Here is a 26413-nt window from a genome sequence, read left to right as displayed (position 1 = left end):
GTCTTCTTTCATTTCCCTCAGACTACGGGATGCAGCTTCCTCCCCACCTAACTGGAAGATCAGTAGCAGGTAGCAGTCTGTCGAGCGCACCAGGTTGGGGAGTGTCCTGGTGATATCCCTGATCCAGGCTCCAGGCAGACTGTGGGCTTCCCTATGATGAGAGTCAACTCTGCATATTGGGCCCTCTGTTCCTCTCAGAAGGGAATCTCCTACTACAATTATCCTTTGTTCTTTGTTACTGAAGGCAGTCTTGAGGCACGGTGTTGACTGCCTCTTCCTACATGACCTCATAGGTGGGCCTTCCACCACATCCTCGCCTACCTCTCCTTCAAGATCCAGGGCCTCAAACCTATTATGGAGGGGCACCTGGGGAAGAGAGGTAGGTAGGGAGGGGGGTTGCCCATAACCCTGAACTGGGACTCGCTTCCAGCCCTCCTCATCTTTTTGGTTTCCTCCCTCTGCCCAACAGCGACAGGGCAGGGGCTCCACCACCCTCTGGAGGGCACCCACTGGCGCCCTTCTCTCTGGCATGCAAGGGAGTTAACTCCACCAGGCAATCTCCTGCTCACACGCCCTGATGCTCCTTAGTCTCTCCACCTCCTTGAGCTCAGCCACCATGACGAGCAGCCCTTCCACCTGAGCACAGGCAGTCTCCCCACTGCCCTCCACCAGCAGTGGCAGGCTCAGGCGCTCCCTGCAGCCAGCGGCCTGAACAGCCGCGTCTCTGGGCAGGCCCTGCGTCTGGGTCACCACAGCCTTTTCAGAGTAGAGCCCTCTGCCGAGTGGACACCATAGTAGGTTTGTAATCTCACAGACTGCTGTTAGTTGGTGCAGAGCTCCTGCGCCTTGACACACCAGCAAACCGCAAGAATAAAAAGACACATCTAGTCCTGCATGCAGCACAGAAAAAAAAAAGGGGAAACCTGATTACACCAGAACAATCCACTCAGGTCTTACTCTCGGAAATAGCTTTTAAACACCAGCATGGAAGGGTTGGCATCTCCACAGACGGGTCCTTACTTGTGAAAGAGATACACTTCTAATTCTCAGCTATAGGTAAAATATTACACACTCATGTAATAATTGGAACTGCTGCAGAACAAAATTGTCATCACTGGATCACATAAATATAATCTGTTTTATCCCTTCTCTCTGCTGTTAAACTCTGGTAAAGAATCAAGTATCTACTTCCCCATGACTAACCACAATACAGCTCTCCTATAACCTCCTCAATGATTACAGCTGACTCACTGCCTAAGAAAAAGCCCCTTTATTCTGACACAAGAGCCCTAGGGACATTCGCTGACAAAAAAAAAAAAAAAAAAAAACTTTTACAGATCTTTTTTGGCAGATCTGTAGCATCTTATTCAGGCAATTCACCCAAACACAGGGCTGTGAGAAAATGGGAGCTAACATAAAAGGGTCGACACTTCTGTAATTATTTTTTCCCTGAGTTTCGCTATGCCTACAATGCCTGTACAGTAACCTGACTTTACAGATAGACTCCACTTTCTTCTGGTTGCAGGTCTTGCACCGTTGCTTTGTTTTTGAAAAGATCAACACCCATGTGAGATGGTACCACTCTGGGCCTACCAAACAGTCACGTAATACCCTTCCCAGTGTATACAGCAACCTCTTTGCCCTTGCACACTTTTATAACTATGTTGTCACTAAACTGCAGACCACTCAAATGCATTATTCACAGCCAGACTTGCGTGTGCTGCTACTCTTTTCTAGCTACTTGACTTAACGCAAGACACACTGAATCACCCCAGGTGCACAGACCTTTTGTCTGAATGCACATGCACAAATAGCGTATTTCTTCTCAGATGAAGGAAAACAGTTAAATATCCTGATTTCAGTTCTAACAAGCAGTTTCAAGAAGTTCTACTGTTAATTCAGATATAGGTTAAAAGCAAAGTGCTGACGTGTTCACAGGGAGGCTATCATGAGGTCCAGACAACCAGAGTTGAGGTTATATGAGTTGTCCTAATTCTATTTCCTGGTTTGCAAAGGCTTGAGATGTGCTAAAATTAGCATTTAGAGGAAAAGTATACAACTGAAAAGCAAAATCACAGGACTTCAATTTAATACAAATCTGGAGATCAAAGAAAATGTGTAAGCACCTCATTCACTGGTTTAAAAACTTACACATACAGTGCACCAACTGTGCAAAACAAACTTCAGATTTTCTTAATCCCTGCTGAAGCTACAGTTAATTGAAAAAAAAAAAACATTTACAATGAACAAGTTTGTCAGCTTTCAATAATAGTATCTTTATTCTTGAACAAAAGATACTGGATACATTACTATAATATTTCATAGTTCAGTAGTTCAGCACAAACAAGATACATTTAGCCTCTACACTTCTGCATGTTCACTTATTAAAAAGGAAAAAACAGAATCTGGGAATTCCCGGTGTGTTTTTTAAAAATAGGTACCTCCTCCATGCCCAGATACACACATGCATATAGACACATTAGTCTACCCACATATAACCAGGTAAATATCTGAAAGCCAAACCACCTGTCCTTGTATACATAACACATATTGAATGAAAACACCTTCCTAGTGTGATACTTCCAGAATCAAGTTTTGCTTTGAAAAAGTCCTGTACTTGTGGAAGAAGATTTAAAATAATCCCTCTGATGAAGAATTCTGACTCCAATGAATCTGTGGGTAACTTTCCTACCTACAATTGTAACACCGGTCACATGAGTTAATGAGTAACTGAACAACATGAGATAAATGTCAACTCAAACAAGAAAAAATGTCAACAAATGGCATGATACCTGGCACTAAGGAAGTAAAATATATCCCCGCTTGTTTTAATGGAGACACAACCAGTGCCCTCCACTGTTTCATAAGAGGCCATTTTCTTGGATATCCTATAGTTACATGTCAGTACATTTTTCACTCCCAGATGCACCTTTTTTTTGTATTTCCCTTATTTTTCATCTTTTTTTTCACAGAAGCAAGTGATCTTCCGGAGGAAGAGCCATCTTCAAAGAATGAGCCAAATATTATCAAACCTGCATTTCAAAGTCCAAATCTGACACTATTAGACTACTATTTCAAAGGCATACAACTTAACCATTTAACTACAAAGAATCACATTCTTCCAAGCTATAGTTTTAACATGTAAGAACCACTGGCATTTCTGCCACAACTTATGTGGAATACAAAGGGTGTGCAGAAGGAAAAATCTTCAACTAACATGTGACCTAAGTAACCTGTCCATTCTAGTTCACTACTAATACAGTTCACTCAGCTTTTCACAAAATTGAGGAAAAAGGGTGAAGAGAAAAATGAAGCCACTGAAAACCTCTAAATAATGTACAGTTACAATTATGTTAGGAGAAGTCATAGCCTTTGTACAAAAAATAAGTTCACGGAAATTTTTAACGTGCATACGTGCATGTGTGTATGCATATACAGAAACACCCCGTATGTGTATACAGAAGCACCCTTTCCCTTCCTTCATTTCTCATGACCTAACTTTCTCTTAGCTGATAAGATACTAGTTGATTTATGTTTCTTCATATTAATGGATTTTCACTGTACTAGGTTTCATTTCAAGCACTCCAGGGCTGGTGAAGGGACAGACAACTTTTAGTTCCATCTTTTCTAAAGCTCTGCTTCATGAAGTCCATGCTGTAAGTTAAAATACAAATGGATTCTTATTAAATTCAAACTACTTGTAGTCATCATTTCACCCTGTGCAACTCTCATTCTTGTTCACATCCCACAGTTAACTTATCAGACATGGTTTAGTGGGTGATATCAGTGGGATGGGGATGGTTGGACCAGATGATCTTGGAGGTCTTTTTCAGCCCTAATGACTCTATGATTCTATGTTGTATGTCAGAGTTTTGGATCTTTAATATATACACTGGTATGGATTTCCAGGGTTTCAAAACTGCTTCCAACACCTGAACAATGGCAATAAGAGCTAAAGACATTATAATTCTTGTCCTCACAAAGAGCAGCGCACACAGGAAACAGTACCAGAAGCTTGAGGAGGAGGTTGGAGCTTCCCCATGACAATCTATAGAGGCCAGGCCTCAACACACGAGTTTCACTGCTTCCACTACCTGTCTAGCATCTGGGAAAGATGTCTTTCAAAGGAAATCCCTTTTCAAAGGATTAAAGATAACATGACAGCAATATTAAAGCATAATAAATACGTTAAAATAGGGAGTTTTTTGTTTGTTTTTTTCTTTTTAATAGGTACTACAGAGAAGAGGGCAATGTGGTAAAGGAGGAGGATTCTAGAAGACAGCAATGGCAGACTTTTCTACTCTACATCACAGAAAGATAAAAACAGAAGTCAAATGTCAGCCTAGTTGGAAAAATAAAAGGAAAAACAAAACCAACCTTTAATTTGTTTTTTTTTTTTTATGTCCCTAGAATTGAAAACCAACCATTGCAGGACAATTGTTTGCACCTCACTAAGGGCAGTTTAATGCAAAAATACATACAGCCCAAGGAGAGAGAGCTCTTTGAATCAGGCAGTCCAAGGATATATGCAGCAATCTAGCAAATGCTTGATTTCAGTCTGTGACAGAAGGTCTGTAAGAGTCATCCAAAAAAAGCAGAGTAACCTCTACAGCAGGAAACTTACAGAAATCCTTTGGAAAAAAACATTGGGGCACATTGCTCAGCAAGCCAAAGTAGTCTGAAGGGTTGAGGACCAAGGAGGAACCTTTCAGTTTCCCACAAAAAAGTATATTCTCATGTTGTAAAGAACATACCCACTCTAGCAGGCTTCAGTTTCTCTGAGAGTGGAACCCTTTCTGGAGGCTGACACAAAGGCACTTGAAGTGCCTGTATTTTGTTAGGGTATTTCTGATTTTCTTGTATCACAATCCTGACTTCATATTCCTCTGGTCATTTTAACTTAGATTACAAACTTTCTCCTTTTAAAATATATGTTGCATATAAAATATGCACGTTCCAAATGTATCCAATTTTACAGCTGTTCAAAAGAGACAACAAAATGGTAATGCACTGTGCTTTAACTGTGGGAAGTATTTTCAATGTTTTCTTCAGCAAGACAGAACAATACAAGGGAAGCAGCCTTTTAGATATAATTACAAGTAAAATGCTATGAAATGTTGTGTTATCACATAGAGATAACAAAAGCAAATTCTAATGAAGCCTAGACGTTTCAGCTTGCTGATACAAAACAGGCATGACTTCCACTGGGATGGAGTTCATAACCTTCAAAACACATAGTACTCAGTCTCTATGTGTTTCCAAAAATTTGTTGTTACTCACGTTGGTGTCTGGAGTTCAGTTTCCATTCTTTCATTAAGTCAGTAAGGCAACTGCTTGCAATCTAATGCTGGCGCTGCTCCACTTTTTGAAAAGGAATATTGCAAGAGGGAATTCATCCTGTTCCAGGAATATACAGTCTTCACCACTGCCTCTAGCCACAGCAACATATTATGACACAGCAATGGTCATATTATGCCTGCTACCAAATTATTGCCACTGTTGATTTTCAGTGTACCATCCAAGATGTTGTTACTGCCTTTAGCTCTAACAGCAGAAACAAAAGCTATGGGTCCTACATAGAAGCTAAGAGCATCGTGTACAGCAGTTGTAAACAAATTTTTTAAAAATTACTCTAAGAAACAGGTGGTATATTCTGGTAAGCTAAGCAATTCCCATTTCCCAGAGACAAATACGGGATGAGCTATAGAGTGTGACATGAGAGCAATTCCCAAGCAACAGTAATGTAAAATGCATCATTCCCATTTTCGTTGATCCCATTTTAAAAGGCTGACAAATGCTTACCTCTCTTCCAAAAAAAAAGTTATAAGGCATGTTACAAGGATCAGAACTAGGCAGAAAATAAACAGACCAGTGAAGAGAACTGAAATCCTTCATAAAATCAACCAAAACAGACCAGTATTCAAGGCAAGGAAATGAAAAACAAGCAAATTCTCCTAATACATCCGAAAGTTTTCAAGTGGGAAGTTCATATCTGTCATGAAAATATAACCTATCCAAGTTTTGGTGGTAAAGGAAAGCAATAGCTTTTGTAATAAAAACTGCAAGGAAACAAATCTTGAAATTATAACAGGTACCAGCTGGGTCTTACATAACAGCCAGTTTTCTGAAAAAGTAAGACTAAATGAGACATACCTAGAAACACTAGCATATTTTAAAATACTTTTTAATTTTTGGAAAGCCCCAGGAAGTTAACTACCAAGCACACAATCCTCCAGCACAGCAGTTCTGCTACTTACACAATGAAAGGTTTATATCCATAAAAAGCAATTTCAAGTCCTCTTGCCACTCAATAGCTTACAGTTCTGGTCGAATGAGAAAGCTTATTCATTAAACAGTTCATTACAGCGATAGTATAACCTAACAGAGGGCAAAATACTGCTTCTGGGGACAATCAAGTAAAATCTAAAGACCACTTTGAGCCACAACTGTCAGTTACAGAACTCACAGATTAATCTCAGACTTCAACTGCAAACATTTTATTCTAGTCCAAGGCTAGACAGCACTAAAAGCATGCATGGTAGTATAACATGTTAATTACTTCCTATGAGGAAAAAAATCCCTGAAGTCTTAAGCTGTACTGAATGTGTTCTGATTTACCGATTCCACAAAAGTGTGTCAGCCGCAGAGGTTCACACAGTTGTCTCCTAGAAACAACATGGCACAAGTTTTCATTCAAGGCCTTGATTCCCTCTGCCCAAAATCTGAGAGGGTTAAGGAGAAATTGTACTCTACCAAATTAAAAATAGTTAAAAAAAAAAAAAAAAAGAAGAAGAACAAACAAAAAAGCCTCCCATGAACCCTTTGAGAAGCAAAGTCACCACTATTTGGTCCACTGCTGCTATGGTAGCGTTAATCTACACTTTTAACATATTAATTATGCAGTAAAGACTTGACAGCATTTTGCTGTTCTCAATAAAATAATTTTCTGCCAGGTTGCTCATTTATTTTTAAAACAGAGTTTTACTTCAAAATAACTTAAAAATTAACAAACACTGAGTATTCAGATGAAAAGTTTCCCCGGAAAAATGTTTTTCTGGGGAATTTTGACATATTAAGCTGTAGTGTTCGAAATGCAACTGAGCATAAATATGAAGCAAGATTAGAAAGTTAGATATACTAGATTAATACTTTGAACTGTCAGTACCTGCCAGTTGAGAGAGCCGAGCACAGCTGTCTCTTTAAAAATTATTACACACTGACATCTTACAAATTTGGCTTCTGCTCTAATACTTTATTGTGTTAAACATTCAAAGAGGAATTCTCTCCATCTTTTGAATAGCCATGCTGAATTCCCTGAACAGCAAACTGATGCAGCATGCAAATTAGATAGGAAAGAAAGAAATAATTATTACCCTCGAAAAGAGAAACCTTTAGCAATAGTTTGAGAACTGGTAACATTAAAGATATATAATTGCTTCCTTTTCCAAACCAACCATTACCATGACCATAACAGCCCCAACCTTCCCAACAGTTTCAGTGAGGTAACTGAAAATATATCCAAGACATAACGTTCGCAGCAACACAGTAATCCTGGAAATCTTAGCCACTTTGTCATTTGAAGAGAAAGTGCCTCATCTCCACCCTGAAGAGTCCAGCTTGTTTACTTGCTTCTGCTGTCAATCATTCCCTGGTTTCACCTTCCTAATGGACCTAGTGAACTAAAAATACAATAAAACTAACAATATAATGATTATTTTTTTTTAATAGTCCCCCTTACCTGGGACTACATGTCAAAATGCTCTTTCTTACTGCATAACTGGAAGTCTAGACAGGTGCTGCCTTACATGCTTTATGCTTTAGCAGTCAGAAAGTAACTATCTGTCCCTCTGGACGGCCAAGGGCCACTGATTCTCTTCATGGGCATGGAAAGTATCTGCCTTCATGCCCACCCTCTGCAAGGGTAGGCCCAGCCTTATAACCTTAACACAGTACTCACAAGGTTTATTCACAAAACAATTCAGGAAGTACCCATGTGACAAAAGCCATCCAATCTTTCTGAGTGCCAAAACAGTTTGGGCTCTAAATCATTAAACTGAAAATAGCTAACCAAAAGTAGTCATTCCCCCCACATACACGCTATTTTCACAAAACACATTGAACATGTATCCCAGGACCAAAATCAGCTGTCACTCCTGGATTATTTTCATTGCTGTGATTGCTGTCTTCCTCCCCATTACAGCATTGCTAGTAACATTTTTACAGTAATTCAAGCTATATATATATTTATTTTATTTCTATACTTTTTTCTGTAGTCATGTCCATCTTTCCTTGACTGTTAAAAAGTCTAAGAAAGGAAAAGATTAGGGTGTCACAATGAAGAATTAGGTGGGACGGAGGACAGTTTTACTCCAAGCATCTAAACTGTTTAAGCTATTGCTGATCAAAGAAAAAGGGAGATCAGGGTCAATGGAAGAATTACATCTTCTCAAATACAAATGCCAAGAAAATTATAATTAGTAAAACTGTCGCTTTTGAGCAATGTAACAAGACAAAGTGTCATGTCAGAGTTTTTATCTTTTACAATTAAAACAATTTTGGTGGCTTTATACGTGATAAAAAAACTAAGAACATCTATTATTTCTCTATGAAGAATAAACTACAGAATTTGAAGGTCATAAAATGTTTGGTCTAGCCTTAACAGCATTCAACTGGCACACTATAGTTCAGAAACCAAGTCTGAATATGATTTTTAGACTCAATACAAAATCTTGAAGCTTTGACTAAATATGCACTTCACTGAGATGTCTAGATAGCTAGAAAGGTGAAGAAGGAAGTGTGCTGAATCAAACCGATATATAATTAATCCTACTGGAACTGGAAAAAGCTACAGAGCCATCTGCAATAACATACTGGTTTCTTTGAAACATGAATTCAGACTGACAAAGAATCAAACTGTATTATGAAAAGAAAATAGCTTCTTGGCTTAGGCATGGTAAAAAATCTTCAAGGTTGAGTTAAGGATATATGCGATGCTCGCTTGGAAAGCTGAGCCAAGGCTCAAGAGCTGGATCATACTCCACACCATTAGACACCTGATCCAGCAAAAAAAAAGAACTGAGCAAATCACGGAATCATTAAGGTTTGCAAAGACCTCCAAGATCATCTGGTCCAACCATCCCCCTACCACCAATATCACACACTAAACCATGTCCCTAACCGCCAGGTCCAACCTTTCCTTGAACACCCCCAGGGCCGGTGACGCCACCACCTCCCTGGGCAACCCCTTCCAATGCTTGACTACTCTTTCTGACAAGAAATGTCTCCTCATTTCCAACCTGAACCTCCCCTAGTGCAACTTGAGGCCATTCCCTCTAGTCCTATCACTAGTTATCTGTGAGAAGAGGCCGACCTCCAGCTCCCCACACCTTCCTTTCAGGTAGCTGTAGAGAGCAGTAAGGTCTCCCCTGAGCCTCCTATTCCCCAGACTAAACAACCCCAGTCCCCTCAGCTGCTCCTCACAGAACTTCTGTTTCAGGCACTTTACCAGCTTCGTAGCCCTTCTCTGGACGTGTTCGAGGGCCTCAATGTCCTTCTTGAAGCGAGGGGCCCAAAGCTGAACACAGTACTCAAGGTGTGGCCTCACCAGAGCAGAGTGCAGGGGGACGATCACCTCCCTGGCCCTGCTGGCTACATTACTGATACAAGCCAGGATGCCGTTGGCTTTCTTGGCCACCTGGACACACTGCTGGCTCACGTTCAGGTGAGCATCGACCAATGTCCCCAGATCCTTTTCCCCTGCACAGCTTTCCAGCCACTCTGCCCCAAGCCTGTAGCGCTGCATGGAGTTGTTGTGACCAGCACTTAGCCATGCTGAACCTCATCCCATTGGCCTCTGCCCATTGACCCAGTACAACACCTAACTAGGAATATGTATTGCCAGAATATTAGAACATTCCCATTACACATACAACCATGTGTCTTCCTATTAAGATATGAACTTTTCGAGGCTCAGAGCAACAATGCTATCATATCCCAGCACTGACAATGCAGTGAGAAAGAGGCCCATTGAGTACTGCATACAAAAGAGACCAAGAAGCTGTACCTGAGGTCAAATGCCTCTATAAGGCCCTGTGCACACCAGTATCTCTGATGCTGCACTGGCAGAGATGCAGCAGACAGCTTCAAAAACAGCTTATGAAAGTTCAGGGACTTCTTCAGAGCAGACTGACTGATCCACTAGCCCCCTTATGGCAAAGCCCACTCACTCATAGCTCTATTTCCCCAAGAGAGGATTAGGTTGTTTCAATCCTAAGTAACCTGTCTGCTGTTCACCTAAAAACAAACTTGCCTGGGAGACCTTTTCTCATATTTATTGCTTTCTACATGAGAGTACTTCCTGACATCTACTCTGAATTTGTGGATCCTTAATTTCCATTAATTTACCCACCCAGCCATGTCCCCATACTTCCTTTCAGGGCTAAATCACAAAACAGTAACTTGACATAAATGAATAGCTCCCTTAAGATTTTATACCTACATGTCCACTGTGTTCACTTGTTTTTGGCTTCCCCCCGCTCCACCCCCCCACACACACACATACACATACAACTCTAAGACAGTGGAGTTTGGCCTTTGGCTTTTTTGTTTGCTTTTGCTTTTAATTAATCTTGCCTTTATAGCTCATCTAATTTTAGTGCTGGCATCTGCATCATCTAGTGGATTTATGCTACATAATTTCAAATGTTATAATCTTCCTGCAACTGATTTAATAGCACTGTGTGCAACAGTCTGAATTTGTGTAATCTAATATTTGCCATCTTGTTTTCACTTGTCTGTGTAGCTTCAATTTTTTTTTCTGCAGTTGTGCCCCATGTTTTGAAATATTACTACAGTTCTTGCCTGCGTTTGTTTTCACTATATTTGTCAGGGACAAGAGAAAAACCCTCACAGAACCTATTCAGGTTTTAGAATAAAACAAAGCAGCTGATGTCTCAAATGATTCCAAAACTTGATTCTTTCTTCATTTGTACATTCTGATCAAATTCAGAGTCTATTTATTTTCAGGTTTGCATAAACTTTATTTTAGTGGCTGATTTATATAGCTTTTATTTTTTTTTTGTTTTCATTTAGATGCATTAACAGAGGAATTCTTTTGACAAACTTTTAAAAACCTATATTGCAGTGCTGCCAGTGGAAGGCCTGAGCTATTGTTTTTATCTAAACACGTTTACAACATTAGCTGTTTTATTATGCAGCTTAATCGCTAGACTTGAGCATAATGCTTCTATAAACACATGACCCCAGCAGTCTTTCAAGTAATGCTTTACTTTGCTGATGCATATTTTTTTAAAAAAATGACTACAGGATGTCGGAAGTGAAGGGTCTGGAACACAAGTCTTATTGGCTGAGTGGCTGAGGCAACTGGGGTTGTTTAGTCTGGGGAATAGGAAGCTTAGGGGAGACCTTATTGCTCTCTACAGCTACCTGAAAGCAAGGTGTGGGGAGCTGGGGGTAGGACTCTTCTCACAGATAACTAGTGATAGGACTAGAGGGAATGGCCTCAAGCTGCACTAGGGGAGGTTCAGGTTGGAAGTTAGGAGACATTTATTCTCAGAAAGAAAAGTTAGGCATTGGAATGGGTTGCCTATGAAGGTGGTGAGTCACCATCCCTGGGGGTGTTTAAGGAAAGGTTCGACATGGTGCTTAGGGACATGGTTTAGTGCGTGACATTGGTAGTAGGGTGATTGTTGGACTAGATCTTGGAGGTCTTTTCCATAATTCCATGTTTCTAAGTGCAACATTCTTTGTTCTCATTCCCCTCCCCTTCCAAATGCTTTTCAGCTAACTGCTAACACATTTTGTCTTGGGGGATGTTCAACTAACATAAAAATAGTTATTTCCCATAAGCTGTAAATGGGGTAGCTTTATTGCAAATGCAGAGAGTGACATTTGTCTTGGAATTAAAACATGTTCTAGGGAAAAGTGGTACTGGAGTCCATGATTCTTTTTCCACACAATTGAATCTGAATCAGTGCATATAATAATGGGTACAAATCTACTACTCAAGGGTGCCTGTAACATTCTCAGATGGTCTTAATATATTCTCAGTCCAGCTTAAACAGCTATGAGAACCATTCCTGCCTTAATCCAATAACCAAATGAAAATACAGATGCCATGTTAGGTAATAAAAACAAAAATCAGATCTGAATCAGGATGACCACCAATGTAACAAGATTATATAACATTATTCCAGACAGCCAACTGCGGCTTCATATAAGTAGGTATAAAGAAAATATTTCCAGAAAAATGTTGGATATACTCAATCAGATCTTGTTCCCACAATATCTTATTTTTCTATAGTCTGTAATACTCACTAGTAATTTATTTTCAAATAGTTACAAAATATGTATATATACATGAGCATCTTGACAATAGTTATGCTATTATTTACTTCCAGCACTCCATCTTTTCAACACTCAAAACCCAAATGCCTGAGAGCATAAATACTAGTTGAAATACACTTTCCTGTTTACAACATAAGGTACATGCATGATTTGATTTGTCTCCAAAACAAGTTTAAAGAATTTCTTACCACAGCCTCCAGCATCATTTCTGTACCACCACTGCTGGAAACTCTAGATCTATGTAGCACATACACAAGTTAACCTGCAAGCTACCAATGCTACCAACAAACCAGGTTCTTCCCCACAGAAGCTTGTAGAATTCCAAACTGCAAGTGCTGTTTGAAAAACCAAAGCTAATGTGCAAAAAGGTATCAATTATATTATCTGGTCTAATAAAATGTAATTCTTTCTCCAAAACTGTTTCCCTTCTACTTCTAGACCTCTAATTCTATTAATATATATTAATTATAGTAATAATCATAACTATTACTAATCATTAATGTATAGTTAGATTGTAAATACCTTGCCTGCAAATTTAATTACAACCATTTGTATTTTTACCATCTTATTTCATGAAAAAAAAAATTCTACTTTTATTCAGCACACCATGTAACACATTGATTTTGAAACACATAAGTACCATTTTCACTTGAAATGGGAGACTGTCAACCAACTGACCCTTGTGTTTACCAGAACTTCCCCAAAGGGCCTGACAAATCTCAAGCCGAGCTTTCTTGAATTTATTCATATTTCCTGGAAACACCAAAATAAATCCCTACTCAAGGTCAAACATCAAGTCAACAGCACAGGAAGTAGTAATAGATCTGTGGTCTTTAGAAGCTAAGTGCTCTAACTATAAAAAATGCTGTCTTCATACAAAGCAAATGCTGGTCAGTGGTTTTAGTTAAAAGCAGAAAATGTTATCCCGAGAAGATGGCTCTAGGAAATCAAAGTAAACCCCTCCAACACTAAGATTTAGGCTGCAACAGTCTATGTAAATCAAAGATGTTCAAATCTAGGGATGGGGGATTTTTAAGTCATCTGAGACCACAGAAGTACCTTTTCAGTCTGTTTCTGTATGTTATGAATAAATCGTCTGATTTTCACCAGCTGAAGAATAGCCCTTTTGCTTTTATATAGATTTGTGCTGTCTTGACACTCTGCATCTACATCTTGATATTCAACTTCTACATTCAAGTCAGTTTTAACTAAAACTCATTCTGAGCTTTGAAAACACGAATGGGCAATGACGGTTGCCTTGAACAAAAGGCCAGCAAAGCCCAACATAAATTATACAACACTAAGAAACAATAAAAACTGAAAACAGCTTTGTTTTTTGTAGACTATTGGATAAACTAGGAGGCAGAACTGGGCATTTCCTTGTGTGAAAGGGATTCAGAAATTTTTTTAAAAATTAAAAATCTAGTAATGAAACTGAACTTGGTGGATGTAATCTGAAGTAGGCACTGAAAATAATATGTTTGTATTTTTCATAGTCCAACACCAAAAGTTTCCCTTTAAATCTCTGTTGCTGTAAAATTTAGATGTATACCTGATTCACTCACTCATTTTTTCTTCCCTGGTGTAACCATGTGGTTTGTATTTCACTCAACTAACTTGCTGTTTTCAACTTGAAACATGTCCTCCTATGAGAGGAATGAGAAGTTTAACCACTGTTGCAGTTGTTTTGACTACACAAAGACCTGTTTTGTTTTTTTTTTTATTAAAGTCAAGAAAAATACCCCAGTAAAAAGTTACTCTTTTTTGACAAAAAAGCATCTGATTTAATCATCATCATATCCTTAATTAGTTGACACAGCTTTTCTAGTCTAAACTTCAAATACATGTGGATTAACAGCAAGTACAGAGGAGAATAAATATGCTTACCTTCTCTTCACATTTCCTGTGGCAGGCATACTTGCAAACTAAAACAAAAGCAAAGAAAATATATGAGTAAGAGAATGGGTGGATTCCCCCTTCAATTTCTTTAGATCAACCTTTTACTAGAAACCCAGCCAACCTCAGGTTATAACAGCATATTTCAAAATAAAACAACTAAAACGAAAGGCACAATAAACTTCGGTTTTACTCTTTACTGTAAGGGTATCTACATCAATGTTATCAGATTTGTACATTCTATTAGTTTATGATAATGTATGTCTGGTTAAACTTCATGTGCTGATGATCTTGTCATCTACCTTTACAGCTGCCCATACACCAGAAGCGTTACCATCTTAATACCACTGAGATTAAGACCAAATTATTCCCAATGAACCCTGTGAATCTTAGTCATATCAGCAATTCCAGAGACCGAAGAAAAGCAGGGTGACTCCCAACTCACAAGTGACCATGTCTGTTCAGAGCTTAATTTCTGATTGTGAAAAAAAAGCTTGCACAGTGCTGTAAACATTACCTGCGAGAGTAACACTTGATTTCTTTTCATTTTCTGCTGATATAACAGCAGGAAAGGATGACTTCTACCAGCAAATTAGGTTCAGAAAACAACATTCAACTTAAAAAGTAACCAGATGAGTGAAGATATATGATGTAATAGCATAATGCCTAGAATCTGACAGAGACTGGTTTTGAGAGATTTTCCATTCTATGCGCTTCTTTCCTTACTCTGAAACTTGCTTCTTTTCATGCATTGTTTGTCATTTGGGTTACTGAGAGCTAAACTGTATTTTAAATTCAGTGAAAATGTAGTTGTTCAATCTCCAAGATCAGTAAGCAGCAGAATACCACATAGGTAACTAGAAGTTTAATTGGATCCAATCTTAGACCACTAAAGCTGAAAGCTGTACTCATTTCTCATTGCTTCTACCAAGAGAAAGATATTCTACAGCCTGACTCAATGGCAAAGACACAAGTACCAAGATGTCAGTTCAGCAAATACACGACCATAACCATTTCAGAATCAAGTGCATTGTCTGCTGAATTAAAACCCCTCATGTTCCAGTCACTTCTCAGGTCAAACTCTAAGGCTTATTGACCTATTTTCTTAAGTAATCTTGTACGTGCTATGTTCATTTAGTTTTCCAAAGCATAAATTAAGAAAGAGTAGTGTAGTTCTGGATAAGTTGAGTCCATACCACTTAGCAGGATCGAGATTCTTTAACATAAACATTTATTAGTGTTCATACAAATACACCTCTATTAGTGTTAATAATGATTGATAACCATATGCTACTTACAAATGCTACCAACCTTAAAGCAAATGGAGAATGGTTTTTAATCAACAAGGAAAAAAAAATCTTGCATGGCTGCACAGAGCATGCTAAATTCATTAGGCAATTTCATGCACAGACATAGCATACTTAGGAGATTCTGTAATCTAAACCTGCAGGATTTACTTTGACATTGTAAAAGGCTAACAGATGTTCTAAAAATATGCATGTGTACCATTTCTACAACCTACTTTAACACCTCATGTGAAACAGTGAAACAAACAAAAAGAGACAATTAACTCTGTGCTTTGAAAGCCTGCAATTTTTAAAAGACAATTACAAAAGGTAAAGAATAAAACAGGAAATATGTCCAGAAGCCCTGACGTTACAGATGAGCTTCTCTTGTTTTCTTTACTGATGCTTATGCCTCGATGTCTGGGAGATAAAATGAAATACCAAAAAAAAAAAAAAAACACTAAATGAAATACAAGAGATCAGAAAACAAATGGCAGCCTCCATGATTTTGCTACTGGCTTATGCAAAACCAAAACATGAATGTCACCAACAATAAACAATACACAAAGTCTTTATTAAAGATGCAGATTAAAAAAAATGCAGCCATTGAGTTTATCCAGTTTCTATGTACACCAAAAAGTCTGATAGTCTGCCTGCTCTTACATACCTAACAGTACTACCGTCTTTGGTGGAAAGAAACCACTGATGTCAGACATGAGTTAACCTTGAACAGCAACTGCAAATCTCATAAGTAACAACAACAAAGTATGGCATAGAAACTCCATGCATAAATACAGGGAGAATACAAACAAAGCACTGCTATCTTTATGAGATTCGAAGGAAACAAAGTAAAGCCTCAAGAAGTAATCAGCTAATATAGATCAGGTGGAACATGAACGGAAGCTCAATCCAGCATTTCCATGGATTAGACTAGTTAAGTCATTAAATTCTCTCCCTCGCTATCTAATAAAGCTAATGATAATAAATTGGATAAAAATAAACACTCCGAAATGAGATCACTGATTGCCCAGATGCTGGGAGCGAAGTATGCCTTTGTGCTAAGAAGCAGAAAGGAGATTCTCTCCCTTCCCTCTTGAGTGAACGTCAAAGTGTTCATTGCATACATAGCTCCTAACTGGCATACCAGCTACATCCTGAGAACAGAAACTGATCTCCAAGCATAAGCAGATCCAAACACCAATTCCCTTTTCCTGATAGATCCGGGTTTTGCTAGTAAATCCCTGCCCAGAGCAACAAAACTTAACACTGCTGAGCCCATTATGACAGACCTTTCTGGGCATTTAACAGATGCTCAAGAGTTCAAAGCATTTCACATCATCTATGATGTTCCCAGTGAGGCACAGCAAGCTTTACCTCCACTACACAGCAGGGACAACTGAATCACACCTACAAAATATTTACATGGAGTGAATGAATAGCAAATACTAGAATAGAATCTGTCTACCAGCACTTATCGCTGGACCGTATCACAAAACCATATCTTCCTAAAGAAGTTGAAAAAACACTCAAGGAAACATTGCAAGTTTTCATCTGTTGGTAAAATACTCTTTCTATACACATAAAGATCTAAATAAATACTTGTGTTTACACACATACTTATATGTCTCTGTTTATACATATGTACACAAATACATAGATGCATATACACACATATACACTCCAAAACACACAAGTCTTGTTTTTAATAAAAACACGATCACTTGCTAAAACCAACTTAAAAAATAACAACAACAAAAAAAAACTGTTAGCATAGAACACTGCTTTAGAATTAACAGCTGACAAGAAGAAAGTATTCTATTCTCTGGGTCACTAACCAGCAGCTAATTACCAATCTCTAGGTAATTCCCAACAACAACTTAATTGCTAGTGCAGTACAGTCATGAGATAAACCTAAGGAATGTTTTTAAAGAACAAACAGAATTAATTTAGAGTACTGTTAGAGTAATTTTTCCTTCTACTTTCTGGTGTCTTTCCTATTTCCACATCATCTCTTCCTAGGAAGAGAAAAAAAAAAAAAAAAAAAAAAAACAGTTTCAAATGTTAGTGAGATGACAGAAAGGGATGTATCAAGAAAACACCAAGAGCAGGGTAGAGGAAGTACGCAGGCACATAGAGAAAGAGTGAATATATCGATGGCTATGCTTTGGCAGTCACAACTGTCCAAGGATCTAAGCACAGAAAACTTAGTGGAGAAAACTACTGTTTCCATTTCAGGTACATCCTTTTACAGTGCAATTCCTATGGATTTATACACGGTAGCTGTTAACAACAGTGTATTACCTTTCCAAAACCAAGCAAATTAAAACTCACCCACAGAGAAGAATCAATTCGCTTGGTATTACTTAGAATTTATGTTGTCACAGCTAATGTTGCTATCTTGCAGAACTATCCTCTCTGGATGGTAGCACTCCCTCAGCCCAGCATTATTTTTGATTCTGCCCATGCCTTTACGGTACTTCCAAAGAGATGAATTGCCTCAGCCATAAGATTTCCAGAGAGACTGAATCACTTTTCATTATGCAAGCTGTTTTTCCAGAGAAGACTTGAACATTAGAGATGCATTTTCATAAAACTTATATGGCAAAAAAAAAGGCAGTAATACGCCACGATCATGTAAGCCCATGCCTTTTCAGTGCAAAAGATATCTAATGTAAAAGCACATGAACAACTGAGCATACTCACAGCACATCAATTGTTAAGGAAAATATATCCAACTTACAGTTAAAAGATCTCAACAAACAACTTCTACCAAATGCTGGCATTCTTCAGGCAAATCTTAGAAGGAAAATAGCACTTGGCTTTTTCCAGACTACAGCCTAAGTGTTTTTGAATTTACAAGTGTATCTGAAACCAGCTGGAAGACTCAGCAAGGGTACTTCAGCAATGCTAGTTTGGTTCTTCAACTCAACAGCTGGATGTCTGCATCCCACACATCAGCTCTCACCAAACACGCCTTTCCAAGTTTTTGTTTAAGGTTTCTGGCATTAGTTCCAAGAACAACTGTCCCTAGCCAGCTGGCAATGAAATGGCAGCCAAGCCATATTTAGGCTATTTACTACGCTCCAAAATATTTCCTAAACAATAGTGCTGAGAACCTTTTTAAACAAGAAAAAAAAAAAAAAGAATTTCCTATGTATCAAAATGAAGATGCGTTAACTCCTGAAAGTTAACAATACCATTGCCAGGATAAAGATAAAAGGATAAAAGTAGTTAATCATATTTTTCAGACTTACGATCTAAGATCTTCATGAGACTAAAGCTCTGCTTCTTACATTCATGCATTTAAGATGCTCTCTGAAAACCAGTAACAATATATTTACAAAATAATAGAATACTTCTGTACACTAACCACAGAATAATTTATGGTTTACCTAAGCTGCTACAACATTGTAGGTTACAGTGGTATCACAAGGACAAATGGCTCAAAGTTTTTCTGTGTGTGTGACAAGGGTTATATACGTTATCACATTTTAGCATTACCGAACTTATAATATTGGTAATATATATCCATACATTGTCACATTCTACATGCAATGAATATTAAACCATAAATACTTTATAAGATCAACCTGACACTTAACCTCAGCTTTTATCATGTGATTTTCCTTTTTTTTAATGAATTCTACAACAAGACAATTCAGATATCCTCTTAGAGGCAGAAACTTGCATATAAAGCAAGCACTTAAGAGACATAACTCTGTTTAATAATTAACTGAACACCAAGAAAGAACACTTGCCCTTCCCAAAAGTTCTTGATATTAACTTTACCTTCTTAGTGGCAAGTAATAAATTAGGATACTGGATCACAGGCCCTGCTGCTTGAAGAAGGCTTTCTTTCCCTCAGCATCTGCAAAGGTGACTTTGCCAATATATGCACATGCTGTTACAGCTTTTTTATTTTTTTTGACAGCAATGTAAGAGTCCTTGATGAGGAGTCCACAACAAATGGAATCTAATCTAGTCCTATAAAAAGATTTGTGTAATTAACACTTAGTTTTTATAGTTCCCAATGCCAGTCTCCTCTGCTAATGCCACAGAAAGATCGGTGTCATAGCACAGCAGGAGTGGTAAAGCCCACCCATTTTAGTAAGTAGTCTAGCAATACCACTACTGAGTACTATCTCCCCCATGCAGGAAATATTTTGCAGAAAAACCCAGGTCTGTCATTGGTTCTGAAGAAAATCTGCTAATTGAAAAAAAAAAAAAAACAAATCAAGATGTTCTGACAAATGCACAGCAAGGCTGCCAGGACAGGGTCTTCTCCAGGCAGAGCCTGGTACAGAAAAACATTTACAACTAACATGTTCCAAGTGACAGAGAAAACTATACCACCAGCTAGCTATTTATATTTTTATGAGGTTTTAATAACACTGATCAGATTATTAGAAAAAAAACTCTTGCACCATTACACATACTCTTCTGGTGTTCCTACCAGCTCTGCAGCAATTCGACTCACAATAAAGATCTAAAATGAAAGCAGTATGAAAAATAAACAAAGAAATTAACTGCATTAAAAAGATGGCACACTGAAGAGGAAAGAGCCCTATAGCTGGAAATATTGGGTTTTAGCTGCAAAATGAAAAACTTATTTTTAAGAGTCAGATGCCAAAGATGTTGCAAGACTAACCGGCCTCACTACAGCAGCAACATCTGCTGGTCCATTTCCTATGCCACAAATATCTTCCTGTTTTCTTTACTTGGTTATTTTTTGTTATAGGTTTTTTTGTGTTTAAATATTCAGCCAACCATTGTCTCTTCATCTTAATATTCCTCCCAGCACTTCATGACAGGGACTGTAGACATTGGTTTTGAACATAAAGCCTAAAAGACCATTACAGGAAATATGTGCAAAACCTCAGCATCTTTGACTTCAAGTAGCAATACAATAGAAGTGTTGTGAATGAGCGCTCCTGCAGAGGAAATATTCCATTTGTTCTTGCTGACAACAGCAGTCGAAAACCTTTATTAACAGAAAAGTAGTTTGGCACTATTACTGCAATATTATGGCTTTTTTTGTTTGTTTTTTTACCTTTACTCCCATCTTCTTCCATCTTAGAGGAAAAACTGTGATCATCATGTTTCCTGCTGATTTTGCTGGGGAATTTACATTGTTACAGTAACATGCTTACAGTTAAGACTGCCTCCTGAAAAATTCTGGCTGCTGTGGTGTAAGTTGTTCTTTGCTTTTGTTTTTTTGAGAGAGAGATGGAGAGAGAGTTTTGTTTGTTTTCATTGGTGGTGACTTTGTTTGCTTAATTTCCATAGATGCTGTTACAATGGCAGAATGTTAGCACAGTGAAGATGTTTACATATTTCTAAGAATGAAATACTCAAACAGCATCTTTTTTTTTTTTTTTTTTAACCTTTATAAGCTACAAATGGCTAATCAGGTAGGAAATGATTAAACCTTAATCCAGTCTAGAACTGAAGGTTGTTTTTAGACCTCCTCCAGACAACCCCATGTTGCAACACTTCATCCAAAAAATCCTTTCAACCAGATTATGGTTTACCGTAGCCAGCAACCGACATGAAACAAATGGGGAAAAAAAAATCTGGACTGTCTCCAGACAGTACAAGTAGTATTGCAAGGTCTGGCAAGCTTGCATGCTCATTGTGGATCTTGAAAACATATCCTATGTAAGTTATGCTAAGAGTGAGGATCAGTTTAAAATGGATGACCTTCAGAACAAGAAAGCTAATGTTCTGTAGAACTAGCTTGTTCATTATGTGAATAAGACCTAATATGCCTGCACGTTTTTATTCACAGCTGTTCTTAAACTCTTAGAGCAGAAATAAGTCACAAAAACCTTCAAGAAGAGAAAGCATTAAGGGCTATGCAAATGTTAGCGTGATACTTCAAGTCTTTATGCAGTTGTAGGTATTTATTTTCCAAGTGTTGTCTTTTTAATCTTATTAATGACAACAAATGGGAACTCTGCATAATATCAGCTAACAATTCCCCTTTTACCTATTTTCAGGGTTCAGATCCTGAATGTGTCTAAGTGGAGTTATGTCTATAGCCCAGCTTAGTTTTTTCAAGCTTTCTTCATGTACCAGAACAAAATATTCAGCACTGCTTGCAACACATTTCTTTGCCCATCTTTGCTTTATTTAAATCTTATCTATATTATTTTTGGCTATTTTTTTCCCTGTTTTGTAGCCATTTAAAAGCGCGATGTTTTAGCCAAATGCATCAAAATCTACTTTCAGGGTCCCTTCCACAAAGGGCATATTGTGTTTATCACACTGGAAATACACACTGTAGCAAAGGTAGCATTTCATTTCTGGCTGTTGGACTCCAGCAGATAATTCTAATTTCAGTACAAATTTACCCTTAGGAATTTTTGAGTTGTCTTCAAGTTGGCTAAGTTTACAAAACTGTAGCTACACTAGACCACATAGCAGTCATCAATTTTCCCAGAAAACTGTGGAGAGGAATATGTCCTTTTTTACTTTAAAAAAAAATCTTTTTCATTTATTAACTGTAATGAACAGAAGCTGTACCTTTCCCCCCCCCACTCCAAAAAAAAAAAAATCTTGGTGGTTTAAATCTTACCTTTAAAATAAATCTTATAACCACTGACCAAATTCTGGTGTGACTAACTCAGCCTTTATCACTGAGGTAAAGGAAGATGGGACTCCTGTTTTCACTACAGGCTATTTTCTCAAGTGTGATCTAATACATGTGATGCAGTTTGGCTGCTGTGAACAAGAAACATTCCACTAGATGTTTTGCCTTAAAAAATAAACTAGAAAAAAAAAATATATGAGCAGAAACTCACCTTAGTAAGTTACCTTACTTAATTTTCTGCCAAAATCTCCCACACGTGTTCACACACACACTTCCCACTGTGCTAGCAACAGGATGCCAATTTTACAGCCTCTCTCAGCTCTATGGAGGGATGTGTTTCAGTAAGGATGCTTATGTACCACTTGTGTAGGAATTAAGTTCTACAAACATTCCTTTTGGAGGTACCCCTCCAAAATATATTCTCCAAACCAGCACATTCATGGCTAGGTTACATCAACAAAAAGATATTCAGTTCATCCAAACTAACATTACTTACTTTAAATTCAAAATCTAATGTATGGAATGCTTTGCATTGCATGTAAAGCCTCACTCGCAGCATGTAAACATGTTAATCTAATCACTAACTGGGCAGGAGGGGTGATTCATCAACAATAGTGTTTAAAGCGTTTCAATTCATCATTATTTCATTTATCAATGGTCTTACAGCTAAAAAATAACTACCATGTAATTTAAAACCGTTCATATTTCCCAAACTTGTATCAAAGTTTTTAATTAGCCAGGAAAATTCTTTCTAGAGACTGAGAAGATTCAGATTATCTAAAAATCTCTCATCTTTTCTATGACTAATTGTCATTTGGTTACAATACAACAAACCTAGGATGAATTATAATACAAAGAAAGCAGAGGAAATTTAAAAAGAATTAAAAATATATACATTTTTACATCTATCAAACTTAATAAGAATACAATAAGAGAAAATAGAAATTCACAAGGAAAATACACAGAAATTATGTAGTTATGACAGCTTATTTACAATTAAAGTAAAATACTGAATATTTGCAATCTAGGGTAAGTAGTTAAAAAACATCAAGAGGCTTCTGTAACACTGCAGCCCTTTGGTCAAATATGCAAATGTGCGTAACTAGGATGTTTATCTGCTCCACCTGGATCTAAATTGAAAAGTAATGCAGGGAACGTAATGCATATCAAACCAGCTCAAAAGCCTTCAAGTTTGAGGTAGGGCTGAAAAGGCATAAGCAGTCACAGTTTACTCTATAACATGCATGTGCTGTAGACATCAACTGCTGATTTCCATGTCTTACTAATGAATAGCTGCATCAAACAGACAGCCCAGCTTACAACCATGTTTAAAACACCCTTTTTTACAGCTCACCCCCTTTTCAAATCTTCCTTTCCTTTTTGCTACTGTTTTTGTAGAACATGTTAAAAATTAAATCAGTACAATTAGGCATGCTTTCCTGAGGTGGACTAAAGTATACAACAACAGAGTGACATCATCATTCAAGCACGCATTCCAGTCAATCATTTATTTTTCATAGGAAATTTTTAGGCACTGCATTCAGAACTGGTCACTACCGAAGGACACGTTTTGCAAGACTGGGCCAAACACGTACCTGAACAATGGCTGCCAATGAATAATCACAACTTATCTAACCAGTTGTTACAACACCCAGTTATGGCTCTCTTCTTGCAAGAAGTAGATGACTCATTGCTACATAAAAAGTAAATACTACATACATAGTGACCAATATAGACCTCTCCCTTCCTTCATTTCTCATGACATAACTTTCTCTTAGCTGACAAGATACTAGAGTCTGCAAGGAACTTGCATTCAGTACAGACAACTACTATTTTCTCAGGACAAATGACTAAAAAGCAAGACTTTCTCATTAATGCACCCAGGAACTTCATTTGTTCTCAACTACAGGTTTTTCTTCTCCCTTCCTTCCTCCCAGTGGCAACTTGCTCACTTTTATACAACAGGTAGAATTTAACAAAAAAGCAGCACTAAGATTTGGCTCTGAAACAGTTGGTTTATTTTTCTTCATATTAATGGATTTTCACTGTACTAGGTTTCATTTCAAACACTCCAGGGCTGGTGAAGGAACAGACAACTTTTAGTTCCATCTTTTCCAAAGCTCTGCTTCATAAAGTCCATGCTGTAAGTTAAAATACAAATGGATTCTTAAAATTAAATTAGATTAAAATTAAATTCAAACTACTTGTAGCCATCATTTCACACTGTGCAACTCTCATGCTTGCTCACATCCCACAGTTAACTTATCAGACATGGTTTAGTGGGTGATATCAGTCAGAGGGGGATGGTTGGAGCAGATGATCTTGGAGGGCTTTTCCAACCCTAATGATTCTATGAAAAGGTACCAAAGAAGGATGGTAAATCTGCCACATGCTTGCATCAAAAAAAAAAAGGGGGGGGAGGTGAAGGAACACACAATACTATTGAGGGACTCCTTCTGACAACTGCACTCAGAAACCTGTAGAAAATTACCGCAGCCAGCGTCAGACATGGATGTGCCACAGTCATCGATGTACCCATCTGGGGAATGAATATATTTTGGAGAGGCCCCAATAAGACTTGTTTGTAAAATTAGTTCCGTTCTCCCCTTCCCCCCTTCCCCCTTCCCCTCCCCCTCTCCCCCCCCCCCCCCCCGAAAACTCTCGTCAATAGCTTGGATACATGAGAATTTTGTTTTCCTCCTGATATTTCAAGCCAATTATTGGAACAAGCCAACGAAGTGCTAAACTACCTTGGCATGTACTGTTAGCTTCTTTATTTGAACAAAGCTATTAAACACTAGGTTAATAAAAAAACTTGCTCATGCTTATCAATCTGCGATCTGTTTACAAGACAAATGGTAAACCTCTTAACTGAATCATAGGATGGTTGAGGTTGTAAGGGACCTCTGGAGGTCACCTGGTCCAACCTCCCCGCTCAAGCAGGGCCATATCCAGATGGTTTTTGAATATACCCAGGGAGGTAGGCTTCAAAGCCTCACTAAGCAACCTGTGCCAATGCTCAGTCACCTTCACAGTTAAACACAAAAAAAAAAAAAAAAAGCATTTCATGATGTTCAAAGGGAACATTCTGTGTTTCAGCTTGTGTCCATTGCCTGTTGTCCTGTCACTGGGCACCAATGAAAAGAGGCTGCCTCTTTGCACCCTCCCTTCAGGGATTTACATATATTGATGAGATCCCCTCTGAGCCTCTTCCTCTAGGCTAAACAGCCCCAACCCTCTCAGCCTCTTCTCAGAAAAGAGGCGCTGAAGCCCATCATCTCTGTGGCCCTACATGGGACTCTTCCCAGTATGGTCATGGCTCTCTTGTACTGGAGAGCTGAGCACTGCAAACAGTACTCCAGGTGTGCCCTCACCAGTGAGGAGCAGAGGGGAAGGATCACCTCTCTCAACCTGATGACAATACTTCACATAATGCAGGGATACTGTTAGCCTTCTTTGCTAACAGCAAGGGCACATTGCTGACTCATGTACAAATTGCTGTCCACCAGGACATCCAGAGTTTTTTTCTGGAAAGCTGCCTTCCAGATGGGTGACCACCAGCACATGCTGGTCCATGGGCTTGTTCCTCCCCAGGTGCAGGACTTTGCACTTCCCCTTGTTGAACCTCATGAGGTTTCTGTCAGCCCATTTCTCCAGCCTCTCAAGGTCTGTCTGGACGGCAGAATGGCCCACTAGTGAATCAGACACTCCTCACGGTTTTGTGTCATATGCAAACTGGCGGAAGGCACACTCTGCCCCATCATCCAGATTATTAATAAGATGTTAAACAGGATGTTGTGGTTTAACCCCGCCAGCAAATAAGCACCACACAGCCATTTGCTCACCCTCCCCTCCCAGTGGGATGGGGGTGAAAATTTGGGGGGGGGGGGGGGGTGGAAAGCAAAAGCTTGTGGTTCAGGATAAAGACAGTTTAATAGGACAGAAAAGGAAGAGAAATAATAATGATGATAGTAGTAGTAATAATATGTACAAAACAAGTGATGTACAATGCAATTGCTCACCACCCACTGACTGATGCCCATCCGACCCACAAGTAGTGGTCTGACACCACCCCAGCCATCCACCCCACATTAATTGTTCGGCATGACATCACATGGTATGGAATAATCCTTTAGCCAGTTTGGGTCAGCTGTCCTGGTTTTGTCCCCTCACGGATCCTTGTTCATCCACAGCCTCCTCATTGACAGGGCAGCATGACAAGCTCAAAAGTCCTTGACTTACTGTAAGTGTTGCTCTGCAACAATTTACAACA

The 26413-nt window shown here is 38.5% G+C and overlaps 1 protein-coding gene across 6 annotated transcripts in view; it reads right to left on the bottom strand.

Annotated features, from left to right (window-relative positions):
• Nucleotides 1-26413, bottom strand: part of TNS3 (tensin 3) — a 255871-nt gene that overhangs the window by 158203 nt on the left and 71255 nt on the right. For all 6 annotated transcript variants that reach the window (XM_035549809.2, XM_035549804.2, XM_035549805.2 and 3 more), the window contains one exon: nucleotides 14254-14291. In XM_035549809.2, the coding sequence (XP_035405702.1) occupies nucleotides 14254-14291 (38 nt within the window). The remainder of the gene's footprint in view (nucleotides 1-14253; nucleotides 14292-26413) is intronic.

This window comes from Cygnus atratus, chromosome 2 (assembly GCF_013377495.2).
Source record: "Cygnus atratus isolate AKBS03 ecotype Queensland, Australia chromosome 2, CAtr_DNAZoo_HiC_assembly, whole genome shotgun sequence".
NCBI lineage: Eukaryota > Metazoa > Chordata > Aves > Anseriformes > Anatidae > Cygnus > Cygnus atratus.
This window is presented reverse-complemented; position numbering and strand designations above follow the sequence as displayed.